This window comes from Anguilla rostrata, chromosome 5 (genome assembly GCF_018555375.3).
Source record: "Anguilla rostrata isolate EN2019 chromosome 5, ASM1855537v3, whole genome shotgun sequence".
NCBI classification, from domain to species: Eukaryota; Metazoa; Chordata; class Actinopteri; order Anguilliformes; family Anguillidae; genus Anguilla; species Anguilla rostrata.
The window spans coordinates 44,653,558-44,675,791 of record NC_057937.1 but is presented as its reverse complement, the minus strand read 5'-3'; the positions used below and the strand labels follow the sequence as shown (position 1 = coordinate 44,675,791).

Sequence of the window (22,234 nt, the reverse complement as noted above, 5' to 3'; positions counted from 1 at the left end):
GTTTGAAGCACACTTCTATGTAAAATATGATTTATATAGGAAGAGTTTTGAAAACTGGTTTGTTCAGTTCTTGTTTAGTTGTTCAGATCAGGTGTTGCTAGGTAAATTGTAAAGAACCCAAACAATGTCATCACAGGAGACAACCAACAGTAAGTAAATGCCTTTATTTGGTACTTCATTTTATCCTGTTTTATTTAAATTGTATGATGCTGTTTCATAAGACTATTACCAACTGCATAGTGAAATTAGAAGCCTTTACACAAATTGACTTTTTCAGTAAAACTAATGTGATTTTGTCCAGTCATTGTAATAATGGTGTTTAATTGTATTTTTTGCCAAGGAAATATTTTCTTCAAGTAGACTTACATACTATGGCTCTTGAAATCTTGAAATCACTCAAAGATCTAAAGAGGTACTGTACATTTTTGTTTGCTTTACATGTCACCTTGTGTATTATGTCGGCAATACTGTACATGGACATGTTTAAAATAACACAAGTAAATGTAGATCAATTTTATCTGTTAATTGGGGAACATGCAACAACAGAAAGAGAGCAAAGGATTCCGGTGTAAGGATTTTAATGCTGTATCATTCTCACACACAAGCATACATGCATGTGCTTTAATATAAAATAGAGCAGTTATATCCCATGCATTCATGCTTGTAACTTTTCCAAAGTATTGAAGTTATTTTATGTTTTCTTTTATAGGTATGACAATGAAGATGCTGTAGATCTTCTGAAGAAATTGTGCCAGTTGTATTTCCAACATGAGGATGATAAGGGTCAACGTAGCCTTGGCGACCAGCTTGTGAGAGAGGGGGGCACAGGTACAGGCTGCCGCTCCAGTAGCTAAAAACAGTGTTTACTGAAAATGAGCTGGCTTTCAAAAGTGTTCACCATGTGAATCATTAAAATACAGAAAAAAGTGCAGAACAACAAATTCTGAGATTAGTATTGTCATTTCCGATAAAAATGTGTATCAAAGTTTCACTTGCATGCATGTATTTTCTTCTGTAGAATTGCTGGTCAAAATCTTAATTGGATTTTCCACTGCTGGCTTCTTCTCAAGTAATTCAATCTGGTTTCCAACATACTATACATTGAGTGCAATATGGAACTTAAGTGATGCAAGTTTCCTGTTTGGTAAGAGAACTGTCACTTTTTAAATATTATTAAATGAAATATTATTACTTATTATTACATTTGAATGAGATGCTTCAGACACATTTTAAGCCAGCCACCTTTTCCATTTTCAGCCAAAGAGCTCGGCAAACTTGATGCACTGCAATACCTGCTGGCTGTCCTAGATCATGGTCCATATAAGGAAAAGCTTGGTGAAAAGGTTGTCCCTTTCCATACTTTTTCACCTGGGGAAACCACATGCAACCATGCTGGTTATACTGAATGTGAAATTAAAATTCAGAGAAAGTGTTTGGCCACAAATCAGCTTTGTAAGGGTCATTGACAATGAATGCCATATAGATTTGTATTTTGAAACACTTATTGACTAAGTTTAGGAAAATTATGCATGTTCAACTACAACTGTAGGATTAATGTTATTTAGTTATTCACAGAACAAACCATTGCTGCCCTTTGACACTAACATTAATGGCTTTGCTTTTTTCATTTTTATTAGAATGTCCAATATCTTGTGAAGGCTTCTCTATGTATTCTGCACAATGTTGCAAAAGTTCCGCACAACAGACCCCTTCTCAGGCAGAACAATGGTGTACAAAAGATTGCCTATTATACTAGAGTGGAGGACGAACTCCTGAAAGTGGTGTCCATTATGACACTGGGTTACATCATCGACGAGGATGAATCAGAGTTGATCATGGACGAATCAGGTGGCAGGCTTTTCTCTTCATCAACCATTGCAACTCTCTAAAGCTCATCAGTTGTATTCCAATCACTATCACAATTCCTCCAGCTTCCTGGAGCTTTTCTCTTATATAGGTTGGGTATCTGTTTTTCAGGTGCCGTAGAAATCATGGTAAAGCTGCTACAGGGTGCCTTAAATTCAAAGGATCGACGTTGCCGTGGGTATACACCATTTGAAATTGCTGAAGGATTGACTTTGATTGCCACCTGTGAGCGTAACAAGATGAAGGTATGCAGGTGATGTGCCCTTTACTGTGTATTGCGTCTGACTCCAGTCTGCAGTTGGCCATGCTGTTTGATGTGTAAATGTTATAAAACATGAACACATGGAAGCTCTCTCACTCATAGTCCACCGTGTGAGCCATCTGCTTGGCCTGCTGTGCTTGGGCAGAGGGCCTGGAGGTGTTGCCAATTATGAAAATAAGGTTAATAAATATTGTCTCCACTGAGAGATAGCCCATACTGTGAATCGTGCAAACTGCAGGGAGATAATTAACTATTCTTATGGAAACTAAATATACAGCAATATATTTGAATGAAATACATTAGCTAGATCAAAATAAGGTATTTCAACAGTTAACAATACAAATATACAAATTAATGTCATTTTCAGATATTGTAATACTTAAAAAATATATATATTGCTGTGAAATACATTAAACATTATACTTTCCAAAGTCTATATATATTCAAATATAATGTTTACAATGCTTTCAGTTCACGTAAGGGTATACTTGATACTTGGGAATGTCTGGGAAAATCACATTTTTCACCACTGAAAATCAGTGTCATCAATTTTGAATAATCATTAATGGCTGTTGGATTAAGATTTTATATTTGCACAATGAGTAGCGAAGACCAGCTACCTCATAGTTGGCATCCCGTTTTAGATTTACGAATGTGGCGCTGTTCCAAAATGCCTGGATATGATGAAGAGTGAAGACTTTCGTGACAGGCTGTTTGCCACCAAAGTTATCTGGCAGCTAGCCTTCGATGAGTCGCTGCGTGAGAAGCTAAAAGAAAGTAAGCTCAGCAGAAAACTTTGTGCACCATGCATTTTTACAATCATTTTATATCAGTAATAATTTGAATTACTGGCAACGTTTAAAACGAGTTTATATTCATACTGTAAATAAGCTTTACACTTCAAATTCACTGTTCATATTATTTTTGCTAAATGCAGTAGTTTCATAAACTATAACACATTTCAAATGTATAATAGACACCATGTAAAATGATACATTCCATACAGAAAGAATGATATATCCACCTACATACCAAAGAATTTACAAAGAGAAGGAGCCCCAGAACCTCAGAGAACAGTGAAGGAATTTATTTTGGGAACAAATGCATATGATCTGTCATTGTGCTAGATGAGGCCCTGATGGACATGCTGGACAGTCTGTCTAAAGACACCAGCAAAGCTGTCACTAATGCTGCCCAAGGAGCTCAGTGGGTCATTAAAAAGCAAGCGGAAGAGAAATACAAGGCGAAGCCGGACTCCAAGTCAGGTGAATTCTCTATCACTGGATCTCTGTCCATATTCAATTTTTCCATTGTGCTGGAAGTACAACGCAGAGGTGATGACTCAAATCTGCATATCATACGATATGTATGGACCAGTGTCCGCCTAAAATGTAATGCAATATGATTGACTGATATTCATACAGAGCTAGTTTTCTATGCTATCTAAACAATTGCTACTGTGACCAGCACAATCTGTTAAAATGCACACATTTTAGTTAGCTAACCTTAACTACATAAATAGTCAACGTCATATGTTTTGATTGGCAAGTTACTGCCTGTCAGTCACCAAATTGCTACTGGTAATAAAAACATCAATGTCATCAATACAGTAAAGCAGACTTCGGGACACGTAATGATAAGCTATCAGTGGGATGACCAGAAAATACTGCTGGAAGTCAACAAAACTTTGCAGGTATGCCAATTGCTTTGAATGAAAGTGCCTACTTCTTAACCTGTTTTTTTTTCTATCCATGGATGGAAACACAATGATGTGTCCTTGATGATATGATGCATTCATAATGATGTCTTAATTAATAAATGTAAAGTGTAACTCTGGGTGATCCTGGATTACTAACCTGCATGCATTCTGTGCCTTGTCTTGTCTCATGCGGGTGACCCTGGCCGCGCAGAATGCTGGCATAAAGGTGTGGATGGACGTGGAGCAGATGGCTGGATCCACTCTGCAGGCCATGGCTGAAGCTGTGGAGAAGGCTTACGCAGTCATCATCTGTGTCTCCCCTAAGTATAAAGACAGCCCAAACTGCAGGACTGGTACAGTAATCTCAGCGGTTACAGCCTTCATTGCACTGGTCCGATCAAAACCAGGAACATCCTCCCCACACACCATGCAGTTATATAGTGGAATTATCGCCTACGGATCTAATCACAGTCATGTAATCAGAGGTGAAATGCCTGCGGTTTTCATGTAATCTGCTAGTGACGTTGTGCGCATTCTGGTTCAGTGACTCGCTTCACATGTTGGGTCCCTGCCCAGAGTTTGTATGCATTGCGTCTGCATATAAAACAAACATCTCAGAACATGTAAATATTTTAAGAGTGCTTACAGTAACCTCGAAGAGACAGACTTGCCATTGCATTGGTGATGCAAAGGTGAATTTCATAGCAAGTCTCTACACATTTTTAAGGTTTTTTCAGTACTGAGCCAACATTACAGGAAATGTCACCCTGATTGCATAAGCTTTATAGGTATATTTGTCATGGGACATCCACATACATACATGTGCACATACTCTGTGTGCGTGTGCCAGCAGGGATGCATCTATGCATGAGTGAGTGAATGAAAGTGTGAGCAATGAGTGTGAATGAGTGAGTGAGTGAGTGAGTGAGTGACTGTCTAAGTGATGAGCACAAGATACCAGATGCTGTTTGAAGCTCTTAGGTGCTTGATTTTGTTTGTCCACAGAGGCTGAGTATACTTTCCAGCTAAGAAAAGAGATAATTCCCCTCATGATGGAGCAGAACTATAAGCCTGACGGATGGCTTGGGGCTCTGTTGGGGGCTAAGCTGTGGATAGACTTCAGCGATAACTGTAACTTTGAAGAGAGCATCAAACAATTGATTAAAGAAATTAAAGGTCGCACACCACCAGAGGAAAATGATGTGGTGATAGGTAAACTTTCTTATCTGAATTAAATTTATTTTGTTTTCACATGCTCTGGACCAGTTGCATGTATGTGGTATTGCCCAGAGTAAGTGTTTTCCACTTACAACATCAAACCCCTCAGTAGATGCCAGCGATTACATCTAAAGAGATTGTATGCATTCATTAATTAATTGACAGGATCACAAACCTGTAAAACACCAAATAGCATCCTTCGGTTAGAATCCTGAGGCTTTTGATGAAAAACAAACCCACCTATGTTATATTTCAGAATGCTAAGGCTAATGCCATTGTAATAAAAATAATAAAAAATAAGTTTGGCCTGTGAATTGGTGTTTATAGAACACATCACAGAGCTCTAGCTTTATGTCTAATGGTTGATGACAGACTAGCCAAGTAGCAAAGAATACAGCTCAGAAGTTGAGGACAAGAGGGTGTGTACTTATGGGATAAAACTACATCATGCCAGCATCAGTATGTCATACCGCAGTCACTTTGATTGTCCTAACGTTCCTACGACATCAAAGAACACATGCCATATAGGCTTTTGTTTATAAAGGAATTGCGGCTGCTTGGGTAGCCACAGAGATGTTATTTTTGTACTGTCCTTGTGGGTTCTCTATTTTTAATACAGGAAACCCCCCACAGAATACACATTCTTTTTGTTGTATTATGTAACACAATATATTCAGAGCCAAAATGTTCTCATTCTAAAGCATCTCTAAAATAGAATCTGGTACACATGACTGTCAGTTAAAAACAGTCAATATCTCTTCCAGAGTAAGAATCCAGTCTGAATTTCTGAAGGTAGGGAATGCAAGAACTTAAAGCTCAAGTAAATCTATACATACATCCAACTGCAGTCTCACAGGGCACACAGGGCCACAGGTATTTCAAAATAAGTTGTGGAATGTGTTCCGTTGGACTTAGTTGAGCAAATGTGATCTCTCTCTCTCTCTCACATCAGCTGTAAGCAGCAATGATCAGCAAACAAACGCCAGTAGCAAAGATCCTCCTCTGATCACATGGACTAAGGAACATGTCGGTTTGTGGCTGAAAGAAAATGGACTGGATTTCTGCCTCAATGTTTTTGCAGAATACGATGGATCACTCATTTACCAGCTGCAGAGGTTACGCAGAGAGGTGCAAGCACAACACACAATACACATACAGTACAGTAGGGAAGAAATGATGACAAAATGTATGTGAATTTTAGTTAAGGTATATTTTATGTACTTTGTATTGTGTTTAGTATAAATATACGATCAAAGCCCCAAAGCCCCACATGCACATACACACACAGTATTTGGTGTAGATTCACACCTTTTTCAAAACTTTTGTTTTTTTGGTTTAGGCTCCAGAGTTTTTCTACGCCAGCCTCAGGAGGGACATGGGATTCAGCACACTGACTGAGATACTGAAGTTTTTGAGAGCCTTGGAAAAAACAGATGGCCCTTAATTCTTGAACTACAGTACTTTATTTGTCCATAATTATGACATCAATGTTGATTTCTGATCTTTATAACAGAGCGCTTGAACTTGGTGAAAAACGCATATTACAGGAGGTCGCAACAAAAGGCACAAAGAGTCTAAATAAGAAGAATTGCAAAAACTACATTTTCTCTAAATGAGCACTGTATATAGGTTAACTCTTCTGTAGATAGATAACAATTGCACCATTACCTTGACACTTAATGTATCACATATTAATTTGCACGGAAGCTGTTACTTATGTGCCCTATAGCTGTGAGAGTCTTGTGAATTCATGTCACCAATGCAAAAGCATCGGAGTATGAAGTAAAATAAGAACATAACAATTATAAATGTTATTTTCAGCCCCCAGCCATTCTTTCGCAGTGTGTTAATATGGCACGTTGCTGCCCCCTACTGAAAAGAAGTGTGACTACAACCTCCTTATCGATTTTGAGAACAGCAGGGTGGGCTCCTCAGCTTTTGCTTAGATATTCTCAGAATTTTTGACAAAAAAATACTGCAGTCTGTGATAAATGAGAGTAACTCTGGGATTACTTGCAACTGATTATTCAGGTAACTGTCAAATTAAGAAAATATAATATACAATTTAATTTCATTATATGAAGAAATAAGTATACAACAACATTCATTATGGCCTACTGTGCATGCAAGCCAAACTGTCATCAATATACCTCCATGCTACATCTGTAGATGGTGTAAAGAGAAATATAGAGTCAGTTTGCGGAAGAACACTCTGAAAAGCATGCCTGGTGAAATGGCCCAACTGCATCTTGAGCTTTAGTATCCAAAGAATGATCAGGATAGGAAATATGCACCCACTCTGCTTCATGTGTTGCCTCCGGACCTCGGGAGGGAACCATTTGGTGTCCATAAAGCCCTTTCACCCACCCTAAGGAGGGCACAACCATCTGCTTATCCGTCACATGGTCGGCAGGGCAAATGCTCACATGTCTGCAGAGAAAGTGATGGCTGTGTTCCAAACTGCATACTTGTGTTCTATCTAGTGTGGTATATTACATTCTAGATAGAACACAAGTATACAGTTTGGAATACAGCCCATGTTTCAAGCTTTTGTACTATCTGTCAGAGTGCTTAGGAGTGTGGAAGTTCTTGGCTGACATATCAATTATTGTTCCTGAACTCAAGTACTCATACCAGATGTCTTTACTCAGTAACTGTGCATGAAGATAATCTGATGAAGAGGAAAACAGTGATTGAGGAATTATTGTACAAATGTTATTATGCAACAAGTATGTTTATCTCAATTTACCGGACTAAAAATATTACTAGGGATATGGCTGGCCTCATTTAATATATTTGCTTTCTATGTACTCAGGTATAAAAGTATATAATATATGAGCAGGTGTTTTTGGAACGTAGTCCATGACTTGGTTTTAGGTGCTTTCCTTTTCAATGCATGAAATAAATTACAAAATAAAACAGTTTGATTAGGACATGTGGAATTAGCATATCCTCCTTAAAATGTCTTAATGTCAGAATGAAGGACAGGATTCATGTTAAAGCTTCTTATTTTCAACACTTCAATTCTTTGAAATTCTTCTAATTTTTTTCCTCACCCTGGTCAGGTTAAGCTTCTTTTCTCCACTGCTGGCAAATACTCTCTGTCTTTCACGGTGGTGCCAGAAATGTGCTCAAAGTTCTTGGAATAAAGTGGGGGTTTGCTCCAGAGGGCAGGTATGGTCGAGAGCTGTCCTCTAGGTCACAGCATAACACTTGACTCTGGACTGAAGCCACATTTCTGCTTAGACACTTGAAGATAAGCAGATAGGAAAGCAAGTGGGTGACACACCTGGTTCAAAGGAAGTGCAGCTTTAAATTACATGACGCAAGATGCCAATTGACCTCATCATAACTCAGATTGTAGGCATGATGACAAGATTCGGAGAACCACACCTATAAGAAGCTGGGCTGATGATAGTATTTGCAGAGTCTCAGGCTCTCTTAATCAGTAAGACAAGGTACTAAAGATTTAAAGGATCAATATATATATATATATATGTATATATATATATAGGGAATACATTATACAATATGAATCATCCAGTGGTACTGTCTGCCACATTAAGAGACCACATTAGGACCACAGAAATCACAGTGCATCTACAGTAAATGTTATCAGTAATATTTAATGGGTTTCTTTTTTATGTTTTACCAGTTTCTATTTCATGTTTCATCCTCAGTTTTTTCTCATTTGGTGCTTTTTCTGCTCTCAGTCCCAGCAGAGCATGCTGTTCCATTTTAAAATTGCATAATCCAATCCACTGGTAAATCCAACATGAGTAATTCAGCAGATAGGTCAACTAACACCTCTTCACAAAGGTACATGCTTGAATTAGACTGGCTCAAAAAGCTTTAAAAAATTGCACAGTCTAATGTACTATGCAATTAGATTTGGTTTTTCAGTTTACACGTGGAGATGAACCATCGCTCAGCACAATGCATTAAGACACTGTTATATGGATGGGTTAGGTAAAGTTTGATTTTACATTCTTATGGAAATGTAAAATAAGGGGGAGGAATTATTCTTCTGTGTAACCACTATTTGGCATTCAGAGGTAAAAAGGACACTTCTTGTGTCTGTGTATCACTGATCATATTTAAGTGAATGTTTTCAGTACTACATAGTGATTCATATGACAAATTTACATGGAAGACCTTGGCTATCAATCTCTAGGGCAGATTTTCTTATCATGTCAAATGTATCTTTTGGTTAAAGATGTCTGCAATATGCCTAAATTGCCCATTGTAAAATCTTTTTAATGTCCACTTTCCTAAGAAAATGACGTAATTAGTGCACGCTTTCCTTATCTGGCTCCGAGGTAAACCATTCTGGCATACCCACTGAATCTGGCAACCTCTCAACTCTGCGAGCTCCTGGGCCAGATTCCAAATTGTCAAGCTTGATCTATAGTCATACAGTATTTGACTAACATTGCATGAGTCCCCTATCTCAAGCTAAGAGTTTCACAAGACCCTGTAAAGTTGCAAAATTGGCAAGGTATATGAGCCAAGTTAGATTGCACCACCATATGAATTTCCGATTTGAAGGCACACTATCAAACAAGACAGACTTCATCGCCTGATCACCCAACAATATGACATGCACTCACCTCCAATACACCTCCGCCCCTCAAACTTTGCAAATGAGCAAGAAGAGACTAAGTGTATGAATCAATTGGGGTGCCAGCAATGCTGCATGTGTGTGAAGTCCAGCTGTCAGATCACCATCAAATGTAACAGAAGACTGTGAGGAGAGGGCCTTCAGGCAAGACCTACTACAAAATCTAGTATGTTATTTTAACCAGCATATCCCTAGTATTACAAAATATCTTTGTCTAGACGATAACACAGCATTTGGAAAGTAAAGGGTGGGAATGTGGAATGATAGAAAGATGCCTCTTTGGGATTACCCAGGTACATACTAAATCAAAATAAATAGTTCTGTGCATAGCGACTGCACACTATGTGTCTGTTGTTTCATTTAACACAGAAACAGCATTTAAAAAATATTTTATTATCTTTCCAGAGTCAAGAAACTTGTATTTGAAGTGGTTTCTGAGCTCCTGGAGGCATTACGTTCTTCACCAAAAGATGTCACTGTTTCTCAGTTTCTTAAATAATTTACAAACATGGCTGTACCGTTGCATATTGTCTATGTTTTTTCTTATTGATGAAGCTCGATTGTAGGAAAGGGACTACCTGCATAATTTAATTAATTTCTCATTAAATGTTTCAAGAAAGAAATAGCTTGGAAAAGAGCAAGACCAGGGATGAAACAAATGCTGAGAAATATGTATTCTGCAACTATGAGAAAGTTTTGTGGTTTGTAATCAGCTGCCTTTTGCTAAAGTATTGCTCGATACAATCTTGTTTTTATTTTTGTAAGAACATAGTTTTTAGTTCATTAAATGTTACCTTAATTGTATACAGGGCAGGGACAGGGATGAAATATCCCTGAACCTGAATATGAATAGAAGAAATTTACTGATTTCTAAAATATTGTTGCATTAAATTGTTCTCTTGTACAGCCAGCACACTTATCCAGCAGGACAGTTGGATAGCTTACATTTAACATGTTACACGTTCATAAAGCTGGTTTTTGCTTTAGATGCTTTTCAGGCTAAACTATTTTCTCAAGATTACTTCAAGATTGTCACAAAATGGAATTAGAACCTGCAGTTATGTGGCTACAAGTCACGTTAATAATTTACATAATTTACGTAAGCCCCGTGAAGATGAGAGGATGCATATTCCTATCATCTGAGCCAGGTAATACAGGGGGGTACATGTCAGAAAATGGGAGTTGAGATTTTATGAGCCAAACCAGGGAAAGAGAGCCAGGTGACTGCATGGTTCTAAATCCAGTTCCTTTACAGCACTGCAGTGATCTACTCAGTTGAGCCCAGCTCCTCCTGCAGTGGGGATTATGAGAGCCCTTATTGCCATCTCTTTTTGATCTGTAGAGGTGACATACTTTAGGGTTTCAGGGGAATGGAGGGCCTCTTCACTATTAGCAACTTTTTGTTTGCAATGAAGTTTTTAGCCAAGAGCATGTCCTGGAGGTCACCTCCTTTCTGAGTCAGCCACAGCCAGTCTGAACCGGTTTGAAACCAGCACACAGAAGGAGTAAAAAGGTGACCAAGTAATTAAGCAGAGTTATGTAAAATGGCTAAGTCCTCATTCAACAACAGCCATTCTGTTCCCTATGCGGCCTGCCTGTTACAAGACCAAAGCTGCTCTAAGCTGAGCTTTGAGTAAAAACAAGGCCCTTTTCAGTGATATTGATCGTGGCTCCCAGATTTGAGGCTGAGGCCAATGAGTTATGCAAGTCATGCAAGCACGTCAGCCTGTACATTTTTTTTTTTATTGAAATTTTATTGTTTTTATTTTTTTTGCATGCCCACAAAACAGTTATGAAAAGATTAAGGGCTTGATTCCCTGATGTCTATGCACAAGCTAACAATTTACTGACTCATGTCTAGAGCTGGAATTCCCACTGCAAATTATGCCTAAAACAACCCCTTTCAAAAGAGCCCCGGTCAGCAGGTTTGGCTGAATACGACAGGCATGTGCTTGTCTTTCCTGGAAGACGCAAGCAGCAAAGGGGCTTCCACAGCGGAACTAAATTGTCCCCTCAAGGATCTGCAATTGAATGGCTAAAAATAGAGGAAGGCTTTTGTACCGAAGAAGCGCAGTGCACAGAGACGCTGACGGCTGGTTGTTTTCTCTGATGCAGATAGCGCGAGCGTTCGCCTGGAGATGGCGTCGTGAGAGGGCGATCGCGGTGGCCCCCGCACTCAGACACTCAGAGGCGTCAGAGTCTGCGGTAGAGTTATGCAATGCCGTGGCAGTGCGGCGCAGGGCTGTGCTGGCAGGGGCTGTGGACACGCGGACCGAGAGGGAGGCAATGCAGCATTTCATCACCCCTCCCCGCCTCAGACCGCTCCCCCGTGTCCTCCCCTCCCCTCCTCCTCATCCTCATTCTGCTTCCTCCACAGCCCCCCTGTGCTCCTCTCTCGCTCGCAGATCGGTCATCGGTGGCACACGTGGGGAGAGGGGGAGGGCCGTGTGAGGCAGCGGTGTGTGGCTATTACAAGGTCGCGTCCGTGAAGCGCAGCAAACTGTTACATCACAAGAGCGGTCGATGCAAATGATAACCCAGATGGGAGAAATTTTGTGACGCACAGTAAACACGATGTACCTGAGGGCCTTGTGGCAGGTTGTGACTAAGAGGCCTTTCAGCAAGTACTGAGGGTCAGATTCATACCGGGGACCTGCTCTAGAGGCACAGAGGTCTTCTTACATTGTACAGACTGGCTGTTCCTGTCAGTGCCCGGGTTAAGTGATATTAATATTTAACCAGCGTAATTCATTAATATCTCACCTTCGTGATTAATCTCAATTAAATTGTGAATGGGTGTTCTTTAAATGGCTGCAGTATATTGTTTTTATATAAAAAAGAATGACTCAGTTGATCATAAATCTTTCCAGTATTATGTTTTTTCTTCTATTAAGTTGGCCTGGTTTGGATTTCTGGGCAAACTACTGCACATCAGCTAAAATGGTGCCAGAAAGTGGTTAACTAATAGAGAAGAAGGAACAAACCTTTTTGGATAACTATATATCTTTCAAAGAACAAGACAAGGTCAAAATCTAGCATATGGCTGGACCGGCCGACCAATAGTGTAACTTCATAACTCGGCAGACCAATGATGTAACTTCATCACTCAGTCATTCAGTCACAGACATTCGCGTTTATATGGCTGGCCTCACTGTTGCGGTCCAGCCAAAAATCAAGGAAGACTGAAGTACTGTATATAATCTTTAGCCATCAGGTGACACTGAAATCACCCTTTGCTTTTGCACCAACTTTCTGAAAGCTGTTTAATTAATGTACTTTGAGCATGTGAGTTAGTGGTGTAATACTGTTCAATATTTTAATATTAGTCTGTGAATTCTATCATCTTGCATGGGTCTTGAACTGTACTGTGCATTTTTACTTGTAGAATGTGCTGTGCATGATGTGCACATTTGTACATACGTGATGCACAATGTTTGCCCCGCCCGACATTGAATTTTGATTTGATCTGATTTGATTGTATGCTTGGATAACTGAAAATCTCTCCAATGACCCCTGATATTGCAGCTCAGTACCACTTTAGCGAGCAGAGCATTCATTTACATAATACTGTCCCTTCAGTACGCTGAAGAGACCGTAGAACAGGGCTGCACTAACCCTGTCCTGTGTTAGGCAGCAGCCCAATACAGCCAAGGAAATATGTCACTGCTCCAAGTGAGGAGCAGTGACATATACAGGACTACCTGTATCCCTGCCTTGAACCAGGTTAGGTAGTAGTGACATCTTGACAAATCTCAGACATAGGTTTCACTAAGTTCACTAGGTTTGGCATGCTGTCAATCTCTAAAAGTAGGTTTTTTCCTGAGAAATTCTCTGAAACGTCAATGTCATAATAGACATCAGATTGCAACTGAAGCACACTATTCTGTGTGTGTTAGAAGACATTGACAATAAATCATGCATCATTATATTAGGGATGAGCAGAGCTTTTCCAATAAAATGTCACTGTAATTGTAATTACTTTCCTGCATCAAGTTCAGGGGTGAAGGCATTTGTGGTATTGACAGTTAGGGAAAGGAATAAGCGAACAGGACTCTACAGTGAAGTAGCCCCTCTGCAATGGACGTGCTCTTGTTGTTTCCTGACTCCAAACTTAATTCCCAAAATGCCATTCTTTCCCCCTTTGCCCAAAACAGCTGACCATGATTTGTAGAGGTTACGTGGCCCATCTGCCCCAACAACATTTCATTGGTGACGTGCCCTTAACCCAGGCCTGCCGCTACCTACTCCCATGTGTACCTCCTGTTCATTGCATAAGAGACCAATAAATAATGCAGAGATTTGATCTCATTGATGCTGCTTAAAGCTCACTGGTATTCAAATGGACATAATACAATTGAAGACAGAGCATTTATCCAATCAGGGCACCGAACCCTCCATACCAAACCCCCCCACCTCCACCCCTCACCCCCATTCCCAACACCTCCCGTCTGCCTGAGCCCAGAGTGGCAGGATATTAACCCACTCTTAATATCCTGGTCCCAATGCACAAGGCTTTGCTTTTTACTCACTCAGCATTTTTCCTTCTCCCTTTTACAATTCAGGTCAGACTGTTCCCTGAAAAGGGCGTGCTTAATCTATAAACAAAGAGGTACCTTTAACACAAAGAGACGGCGTAAAGATTTAGATTTAAATCCTCCAAAAGTTAAATTAATAAATAAACCCATCTCACTAAGCGTCTCCATTCCAATAACGTCTTAAGTCCTAATAAGGGCAAAACTCTTGATTCTAAACCTTCTCAGTCTTCTGAGAAGCCCTCTCTGTGCCCCATGCCCCATATATAGCATGTAACAAAGCTGTGTGTTACCAAACTGTAAACTTTATATTGTTCTCAGCCCAATCAGGGCAGCAAAAATGGGGCAAGGAATAGTAAGAGAGAATCAAATGTCAGATTCTTTGTCTGCAGTAACATTAACAAATATAGTAATTTTGAGTATTACAAAAGACAAGTCACAAACCATGTTTGAAAACAAGCAATCTTTTTGATGAGTATGGGAGTAAGGAATGAAAGTGGGTGAAGATGAAGAGTAGCTCCTTCTCGATCAAGTTTCTCCTCATGGACACCCAACCAGATCCAGGTGTTTTATGTGTTCCACCTCAATCACACCTGCTGTGACTAATCAAGGGCTTGATTAGTAGCATCAGATTTGCTTGAGGTGGAACACATCAAACATCTACATCTGGCTGGGGGTACCCAAGAAGACACTCAGGAACCAATGCTTTAGATTTTCTTCTGTGCATCAAAACTCAGATATTTGCCTGGATTCAATCAACATTTAACTGAATAATAAATGTCCAGTAGATGCTTGTGGTTTATGTTTATATAGTCTATGTATTGAGAAACATGGTAACACTTGCCATTAGTCGAAGTCACAGTTAATAACAGCAACCAGGACTTTCTAGACAGGTTCAGGTGTGGACAACACCAGGCCATCCCTGCCTTTGCCAGTCATAGCTCTGGGGGATGGCAGGTTCCCAGATGCACTGCTCTCATTTGGACGTTACGTCTGTCTCTGGGCTGAGCTGCATGCCTCACAATCCTGCCACCCTGCCAGCGCTCAGCAGGGCCCCAGCAAGGACAGTGACCCTGATTTCTGACAGCAATGCCTCAGAATAAACATAGAGGCAGCAGACCTGTGGCATTCCTGGCCCTGCTGCGACTCCATGAAGATGGAATTCCCTCGTGGGATTTTCGCATTTGTTTCTTGATTATTTAACACCACAGAAAAAACCGAGCTTAGCAATGCAGTACTCTCTCTCTCTCTTTCGTTCTTTCTTCTCAAGCTTACCTACTCTTGCTCTTGCCAGCCAATACAGCTCTGTAACTATACCGATATAGAGCTGAGTAGGCTCATCTCCTACACAGCACAGCTTGCTATCATTGTTATTGAGTTTTCACTGAATGTACTTTAAAACAGAAAATACCTTGGCAGAAGCAGTACCTCATGCTAGGAAAAATAAATGTACAGTGAGAAAATGAATGTGCCAAAGGACTCACAAAAATATCAATTGTCACAAGGTTTTAAATCAGTGGATAGCACTGTCGCCGCACAGCAAGGCCCAGGGCTGAAATCCCAGCCCATGTTACCCACTCCCCACCACTCACCGCCCCCTCCCCCCCAGCCTGCTCCTCCTCCCTAGTGTCCCCATCTTTGTGCAAATATGGGCTTTAAGTTTGTGTTATATAATAAACTTTCAGCAGGGACATGTTGCTCCAAAACATTAAGACAGTACATTGTGCCTTGTAGCACTGCATTTTTCATGTCAGAATGTGAAATATCTCTGGCCGTGATTGGCCCTTCTCATGGAACTTCTCAGTCAAATCCCTACCCCTTCATTCCACATTGGGCCTCTGGGACTCATGTTAATGGTGGGGGTACAGTTGCTGTGAGATTTTGTCCTTTATGTCTCCAGGGCACTGTTCTTGTGCCAAATTTTGAATTCAGATCTCTGGCCTTGTGTCTCCCTGCATCCACCACTCCAGCTCAAGTTATGGTGTTGTCTTTTGACAAAGTTGCCTCTAGAGGGACAATGTCCAGTGCAGACAGGCAAACAGGGAGAGAAACATAAATGGGCAGCAGGACAGATTCGCGGAGTCATTTACAGTGTGGACAGATACACGTAAAGTGGTAGCACTTTTACAATACTGGACACAAATAAGCATTTACTGTACTAATACCTGAACTTATGTTGAAATAATTTTGAGTTAATGCATAAATTGTGATGAATGAAGGAATAGACTAATACTTAACGCATCAAAATCTTATGAAGCAGCCACCAAAGTCAAATATGAATGATCATTAAAAATTATCATTGTTACATATTGATTCCATACGGTGTTAATTACTATTATGAATTAATGCCTTTGTTAACAGTCTCTTGTAGACATAATGAAATGGGCTATGTGAGGTGAAACTAAGGGATGGCAAATTGCAGATAGGGATCACACATGTGGGGTGTTTCGTATAGCTGCACTTAAAGCAGCTATACATTAACATATGCCAGCTATTTGCTGAGGTATGGCAGCTGCCATAGCTACTCAATTGATGCCCCTGGACTGATCCCCATTCCATTAAATGACCCAACTTTGCCTAAGGGCATAGGTTTCAGTTCATAGCAACTCCCCTGCTACAGGGCAAAGAACGGGTACTGTCGCTGCTATGTGCAGCCGTCGTATGATGGCACCTACGAACAGCTTGACCAACACACTCACAGATTATCACAGACAGAGTGAATGACCAGCACAAGCAGATTCACACAGAGTGAGACACCAGTACCCACAGATTCAAACAAACAGAAAGTGACTAAAAATACACAGATTCACAGAGAGAGAGTGAGACAGTAACACACACAGACAAAATAAGACACCACCACACATACTGTTCCCACAGACAGTGACGCATAAATACACACCCACGTTTTCTGTGGGAAGAGAATGAGAGGAGGAAGAGGCCTGAGAAGGTTCTCTGCCTCTGGTACTTTCATTTTTGAAGGCACTAGGGAGGAAACAAACAATCCAGATGGTTTCTTTACTCGGGACTGAAAAATGTGACCCACTTTACGGAGCTTATCTGTGACATACATGCAGAGAGGTCTCAAATCAATGCTTTCAGAAAAACCGATGTAAACAAAGTTTGTCAGTTCAAAACAAAGTGTTCTTTTTCAGACAGACTACTGTTTTATTTTTCTTTGGTTTATCTGCTTTAATGCAGAAACCTGAAAATAACAAAACTAAGAATAAGTCAAGATGGTTATACTAACACCTTGGAGGTGACTCATCTGTAATTTGCAATACCGCATGTGATTACTTTTTAAGCAACGTTATATGTCATTGGGCATATTTGATTAACCAGAGCTGTTAGCCAAGCACCGGTGATGCTAGATACCATTACTACCAGACTTCAAAGGATAGTTTTTCAGACAAATTAGCTCATTGGTTCATTTGGATTGCACCATTCTGGGGGAGTTTGTACAACAACTATAGCTCAATAGAGAAAGTATGCCACATAATATAGTTGCATTGGATAGATAGCATTAAACCACTGTAAAAACATTTATATGTATTGCATCACATTTCATTGCTAGGTGATGCATCAGAAAGGGCTACATTTTAGTATATGTGAAAGTGATTTCATGGATTGAGACCTGAATCAGTGAGCCTGGGACTTAGGAGCAACATGCAATTTGCCTGGAAATTAGTTCTGTAACTGAATAAACTGACAAATCCACATTATCCAGTAAATAAATTGGGCTACCCATAAATTGGGATATTCTTTTCTCTAGGGATATTCCTTTCTCTTATAACTATAAGACATATACTTCTAACCCCTTATTTTTTGTTTGTGAAGCAAATGAATGTCTTGGGAGACTTTTGTGTATCAAGGTAGAGAACTAATTCTAAGATCAATGATTCATCTCTTTGTAAATACCCTTTGAAATCCTGACCATCCCAGTTGTCAACTGTAGCTAGTAGTACTACAGGACTATACAGAATTGGAGGGAAGGTTTCAGCCAACAGGATATTTTCCTTACTTAATACATATACAATGTGCATCCCTACATTATAGAATGGTGACTCCTTGTCAGTCAGGTACCTGTATAGATATTTTCAAATCTATACATATAAAGCTGGAATGTGTACACTAAACAAATGCCAACCAATCAGCGTGTTTTAAATGTGGCAATGGGAACAGTATTGAAGCTCACCAACAGGGACAAACAGACACTGTAGAGGACATTTGCTAAATGCCCCAAAACTATGGCCTCAAAAATTACCACAGAACTGAATCAACACCTCTAACCCAGTCTTAACAAAAATTGTATGTTGTGAGCTTCAAACAGTTGGCACTTAATGAAGGGCTTCAGAAATCACATACATCCAAGTCTAATGTCCAAAGGCACATATTCAAAAGTGGTTTCCTGGACATCAGGGTGAAGTCAAATGTCTTCTATGGCCTCCACAATCACAATCTAAACATCACTGAACCTTTATGGGAAGTGGAGCACAGAGCGCAAAGAATATTTCCACCTCATTCACCTGCCCAGGAAATGGAGATGTTGGACCTTGAAGAATGGTCCAATATCCCACAATACATAATTCAGAACTATGCATTCCAGCATTCCATAATTCTTCTCCTGGAAGAAGAGCTTCAGTCCTTATGTGAAGAGTAGCCCTATTGCTTATTAATGACTAGATATTCATATATTGTTAGATGCTGCCAGTATTTTACAAAATTTTTATTCCACCTTTATTTTAGGAAACTTACAAAGAAGTTGCTTTGCAAGGGAGATCTGGCCAATAGGCAGCAATGACTATTGCGTGTTAGTGTGTACCACAACATTACACCACATAAAGCAAGTGTTGCACGTTATAGCTCCTGAAACCAGAATTAGGATGGTTTCAGAAACAAGCACAGTTAACAGAGAAAATATGCACTTCTTTTCAGTATCTTCTGTTTAAAATCTGATAATGAGATGAGGGACTGAAGCTGGAGTTTAGTCTACAGCTCATTCTAACCATGAACCATAATAACAACAAGCATGTCTTTTCCGGTCTCGGTTAAATGGCATAAGTGGCCACTGTGCAAAGATAAAAACTTTGAAATAATATACATTGGCAGTTTGCCTGAAATATCCCTTAGATGACCTTTTGTGTGCGTGTGTGTGTGTTGTTATATATTTGAATACATATGAGTATATACACAGACATGCACACGTGTGCATGTACACATATATTATGCAATAAAGTACAAAAATAGAATGGGAGTTACCGGCAGATCATCAGAACAACGTGTGACTTGTGCTGAACGTCCCACTGAATTCCAAGCAAACAAGGTGACTCAAACAAGGTGAGAGAGATCCCAGAGACATCACTGCACTGCGTGTGAGAGACAGGGAAAAGAAATCAGAGCTGTGTGGCAGGCTTCTCTGTGAGCTTCTGGTTCATGTGCTGATGAGAAGGCAGAATGAGATGAGTATCAGTGAGCCAGCAGAGGAAAGAGCATGACTGTGGTACACTCAACTCCCTCCCCCCACCCCAGCTTGGAACTTCACAGCATGTGAGGAAGCAATGTGAGCCACCCCCAACACACACCACGCACACACGCGTACACACACACACAAGCACACACGCACACACACACATGCACACATACACACACACACACACACGTGTGCACATACACACACACACACACACACACACACGTGTGCACGTACACACACGCACACACATGCACGCATCAGGAGCAGATAGGTGGCTGAGGTCATGTGGGGCCTTTGGGTTTGTAAACCCTGAGCTCTGTTGATTCCCAATCAAGAATTCAACTAGCCTGGCAGCATTCTCCACCAGCCTTCTGAAATATTTGATGCTGGAAAGGACTCGCCTATTTGTACTTTACATATGTGATGACAGCACGTGTGTAAACACAAAATTGAGGTGTTCCTGTGCTCTCATGCATTTTGCAAAAAGAACTGGTGTTCCTCCTGCGGGGGCACGTGGATATGCCTCGCTAGTTGCATTGACTGGTCACATGGATAATGGGTGGCGGAGGCAGAGACGGTGCCCCAGAGCTGCTCCGTAGCAGCGCCGCCGTTTCCTAGCTTCCCTGTCTCTAGCTAATCATTGACAGGCGCACTGACGCAAAGCATAACCCTGGGACTTGGTGTTTGTTTTTGAAGAGAGATCTAAATCTCTCCAGAACTCTCAGAAGAGAGACCCCATGGTAAACAAGCCTTCTTTCTCTATGGAGTACTTCTTCATCTCTCTCCCAGGTGAGCTGTTGGTCTCTGCTCAACCATGCCTGCTTCCTGTGCCACAGCTCCTACCTCCTATCCCTGGCTTGATGAATATACTTGTATGTCTCCTTTCCAGCCATTCCTTAGTCTGTGTGCACGCACGCACACACACACACGTGACTAGCTGGTCAGAAGAAGGCGCTGTGCTATGTCATTGCTTGTGGCTGTGAAAAATTACACAGAAGGCAAATGAGGGATTTGCGCTCTAACCAAAGAGACTTTTCATTAGTCAAGCAAATAACAGACTTACAAAAACCCATGTGGTTTAACATCATCGGTGAACATTGCCATTGGCTCGTACTTCATAACTCTCTTTTTTCATTATTTTCTAGGTTTTTTTTTTCAGAACTCTGAGGACAATAAAATTAAGGATTAAAAAAATGAATTAACTGACATTTCTTTACACATGTCACATACCATTATGTGACACATCATGCATACAATAGGAAATTAAATGAGAGTGACCAAAGTTCACAGAGATGGGAATGGTCATTTGGAGATTCAGTATTCACTATTGTCTTATAAGCTTCACCAGAAATCTTAACTTCTGTGCAAATACATAGAAGCTGTTTGTGCCCGTTCACATTAAAAAATGAATGGCCCGTACAATTTCATATAATGTTTCCTATAACAACGTCTGTAAAATGCACCAGAAATATTATTAAGTTGCTCCAACAACACAGCATCATTAGGAGGAAGCAGGTGTACTATCCCTCAAACATCAATAGAATGTCTGCTGTTCAAATATGGTTATCATCTATTTCTAAAAGTTACAAAAATATATATGACAGATAAATAGTGCACAATTCTTTTTAATAAGTGGAAGTCTATACATTTTTAACCATAACTTGCAAACAGGATATCATTCAGTGCAATTTTCACAGCATTCTCCACATGTTTTTGCTTGTGGAGACAATATATTAGTGTTCTTTGTTAAACTCACAAATCTTGGAAACCAGCCCTTGCCATGGGGAGAGAGCAGTGCTTGGCTGAATAGCCCATGACACTAAGGTGGCATCCTCTAATCAACCCTATTGTGAAAGGAGGAAGTACCTTCAATGGGGACAATAATAGACATCAGAGAAATTATGACATTGATGATGATGGTGATGATTATTCTTTTGGAAATATTATAATTATTAGCTCCTCAGCAACATGAGTACTGCCCTACTTTTTAACATTCTGAAATTATTGTTCCAATAGTTTCAGAGTGGTTAATGCTAAATTATCCTAATAACGTGTCTTCCATAGTTTGTCCTCATCAGAGCACAGGACAAGGAGACACTTTACAACAGACCAAATGTGTCTGGCAAGTCCTACACACATTTGTCTTTTTTTTACTAAACTAGAGCAAAATTACCAAATTATCTAGCGTCAGACGTGTAATTGTTTTGCCATGTAAATAGCTTATTGGATGTGCTATTTGTAAACAGATTATTTGTTATATGGGTGTGTGTGGGTGTGGGCATAATTTATATCTAATTACATGTTGTTCAACCAGGTGAAAGTACCACCTCCCATAATTTACTCCTGCCCACCTCCACAGCCTCCAGAAATGGTTACTTATAATACACCAGGTTCTCAAACAGGGTCTGGGGTATGTCTGTTTTTGCATGTTCAAAAAATAATACTCTTTATTATTTTTCTTCTGTATGTCACAGATTTTTACAGTGAAACAGGAAGTTAAAGAAAAATTAGATGTTTTGGTTATTTTGTTTGTTTTTTCCTATGTTGTATGATTACACATTTAAAA

General features: G+C 40.1%; 1 protein-coding gene across 1 annotated transcript; it reads left to right on the top strand.

Moving 5' to 3' along the window:
* Window positions 1-66: 66 nt before the first annotated feature.
* Window positions 67-8,188, top strand: LOC135255374 (uncharacterized). The gene is made up of 14 exons (XM_064336462.1): window positions 67-149; window positions 341-412; window positions 710-828; window positions 1,019-1,144; window positions 1,258-1,343; window positions 1,638-1,848; window positions 1,978-2,111; window positions 2,773-2,905; window positions 3,256-3,393; window positions 3,739-3,821; window positions 4,039-4,180; window positions 4,833-5,039; window positions 5,998-6,173; window positions 6,385-8,188. Exons 2-14 carry the CDS (start codon window positions 372-374, stop codon window positions 6,487-6,489), a joined length of 1,701 nt encoding a protein of 566 aa, XP_064192532.1. The 5' UTR covers window positions 67-149; window positions 341-371; the 3' UTR covers window positions 6,490-8,188.
* Window positions 8,189-22,234: the final 14,046 nt, after the last annotated feature.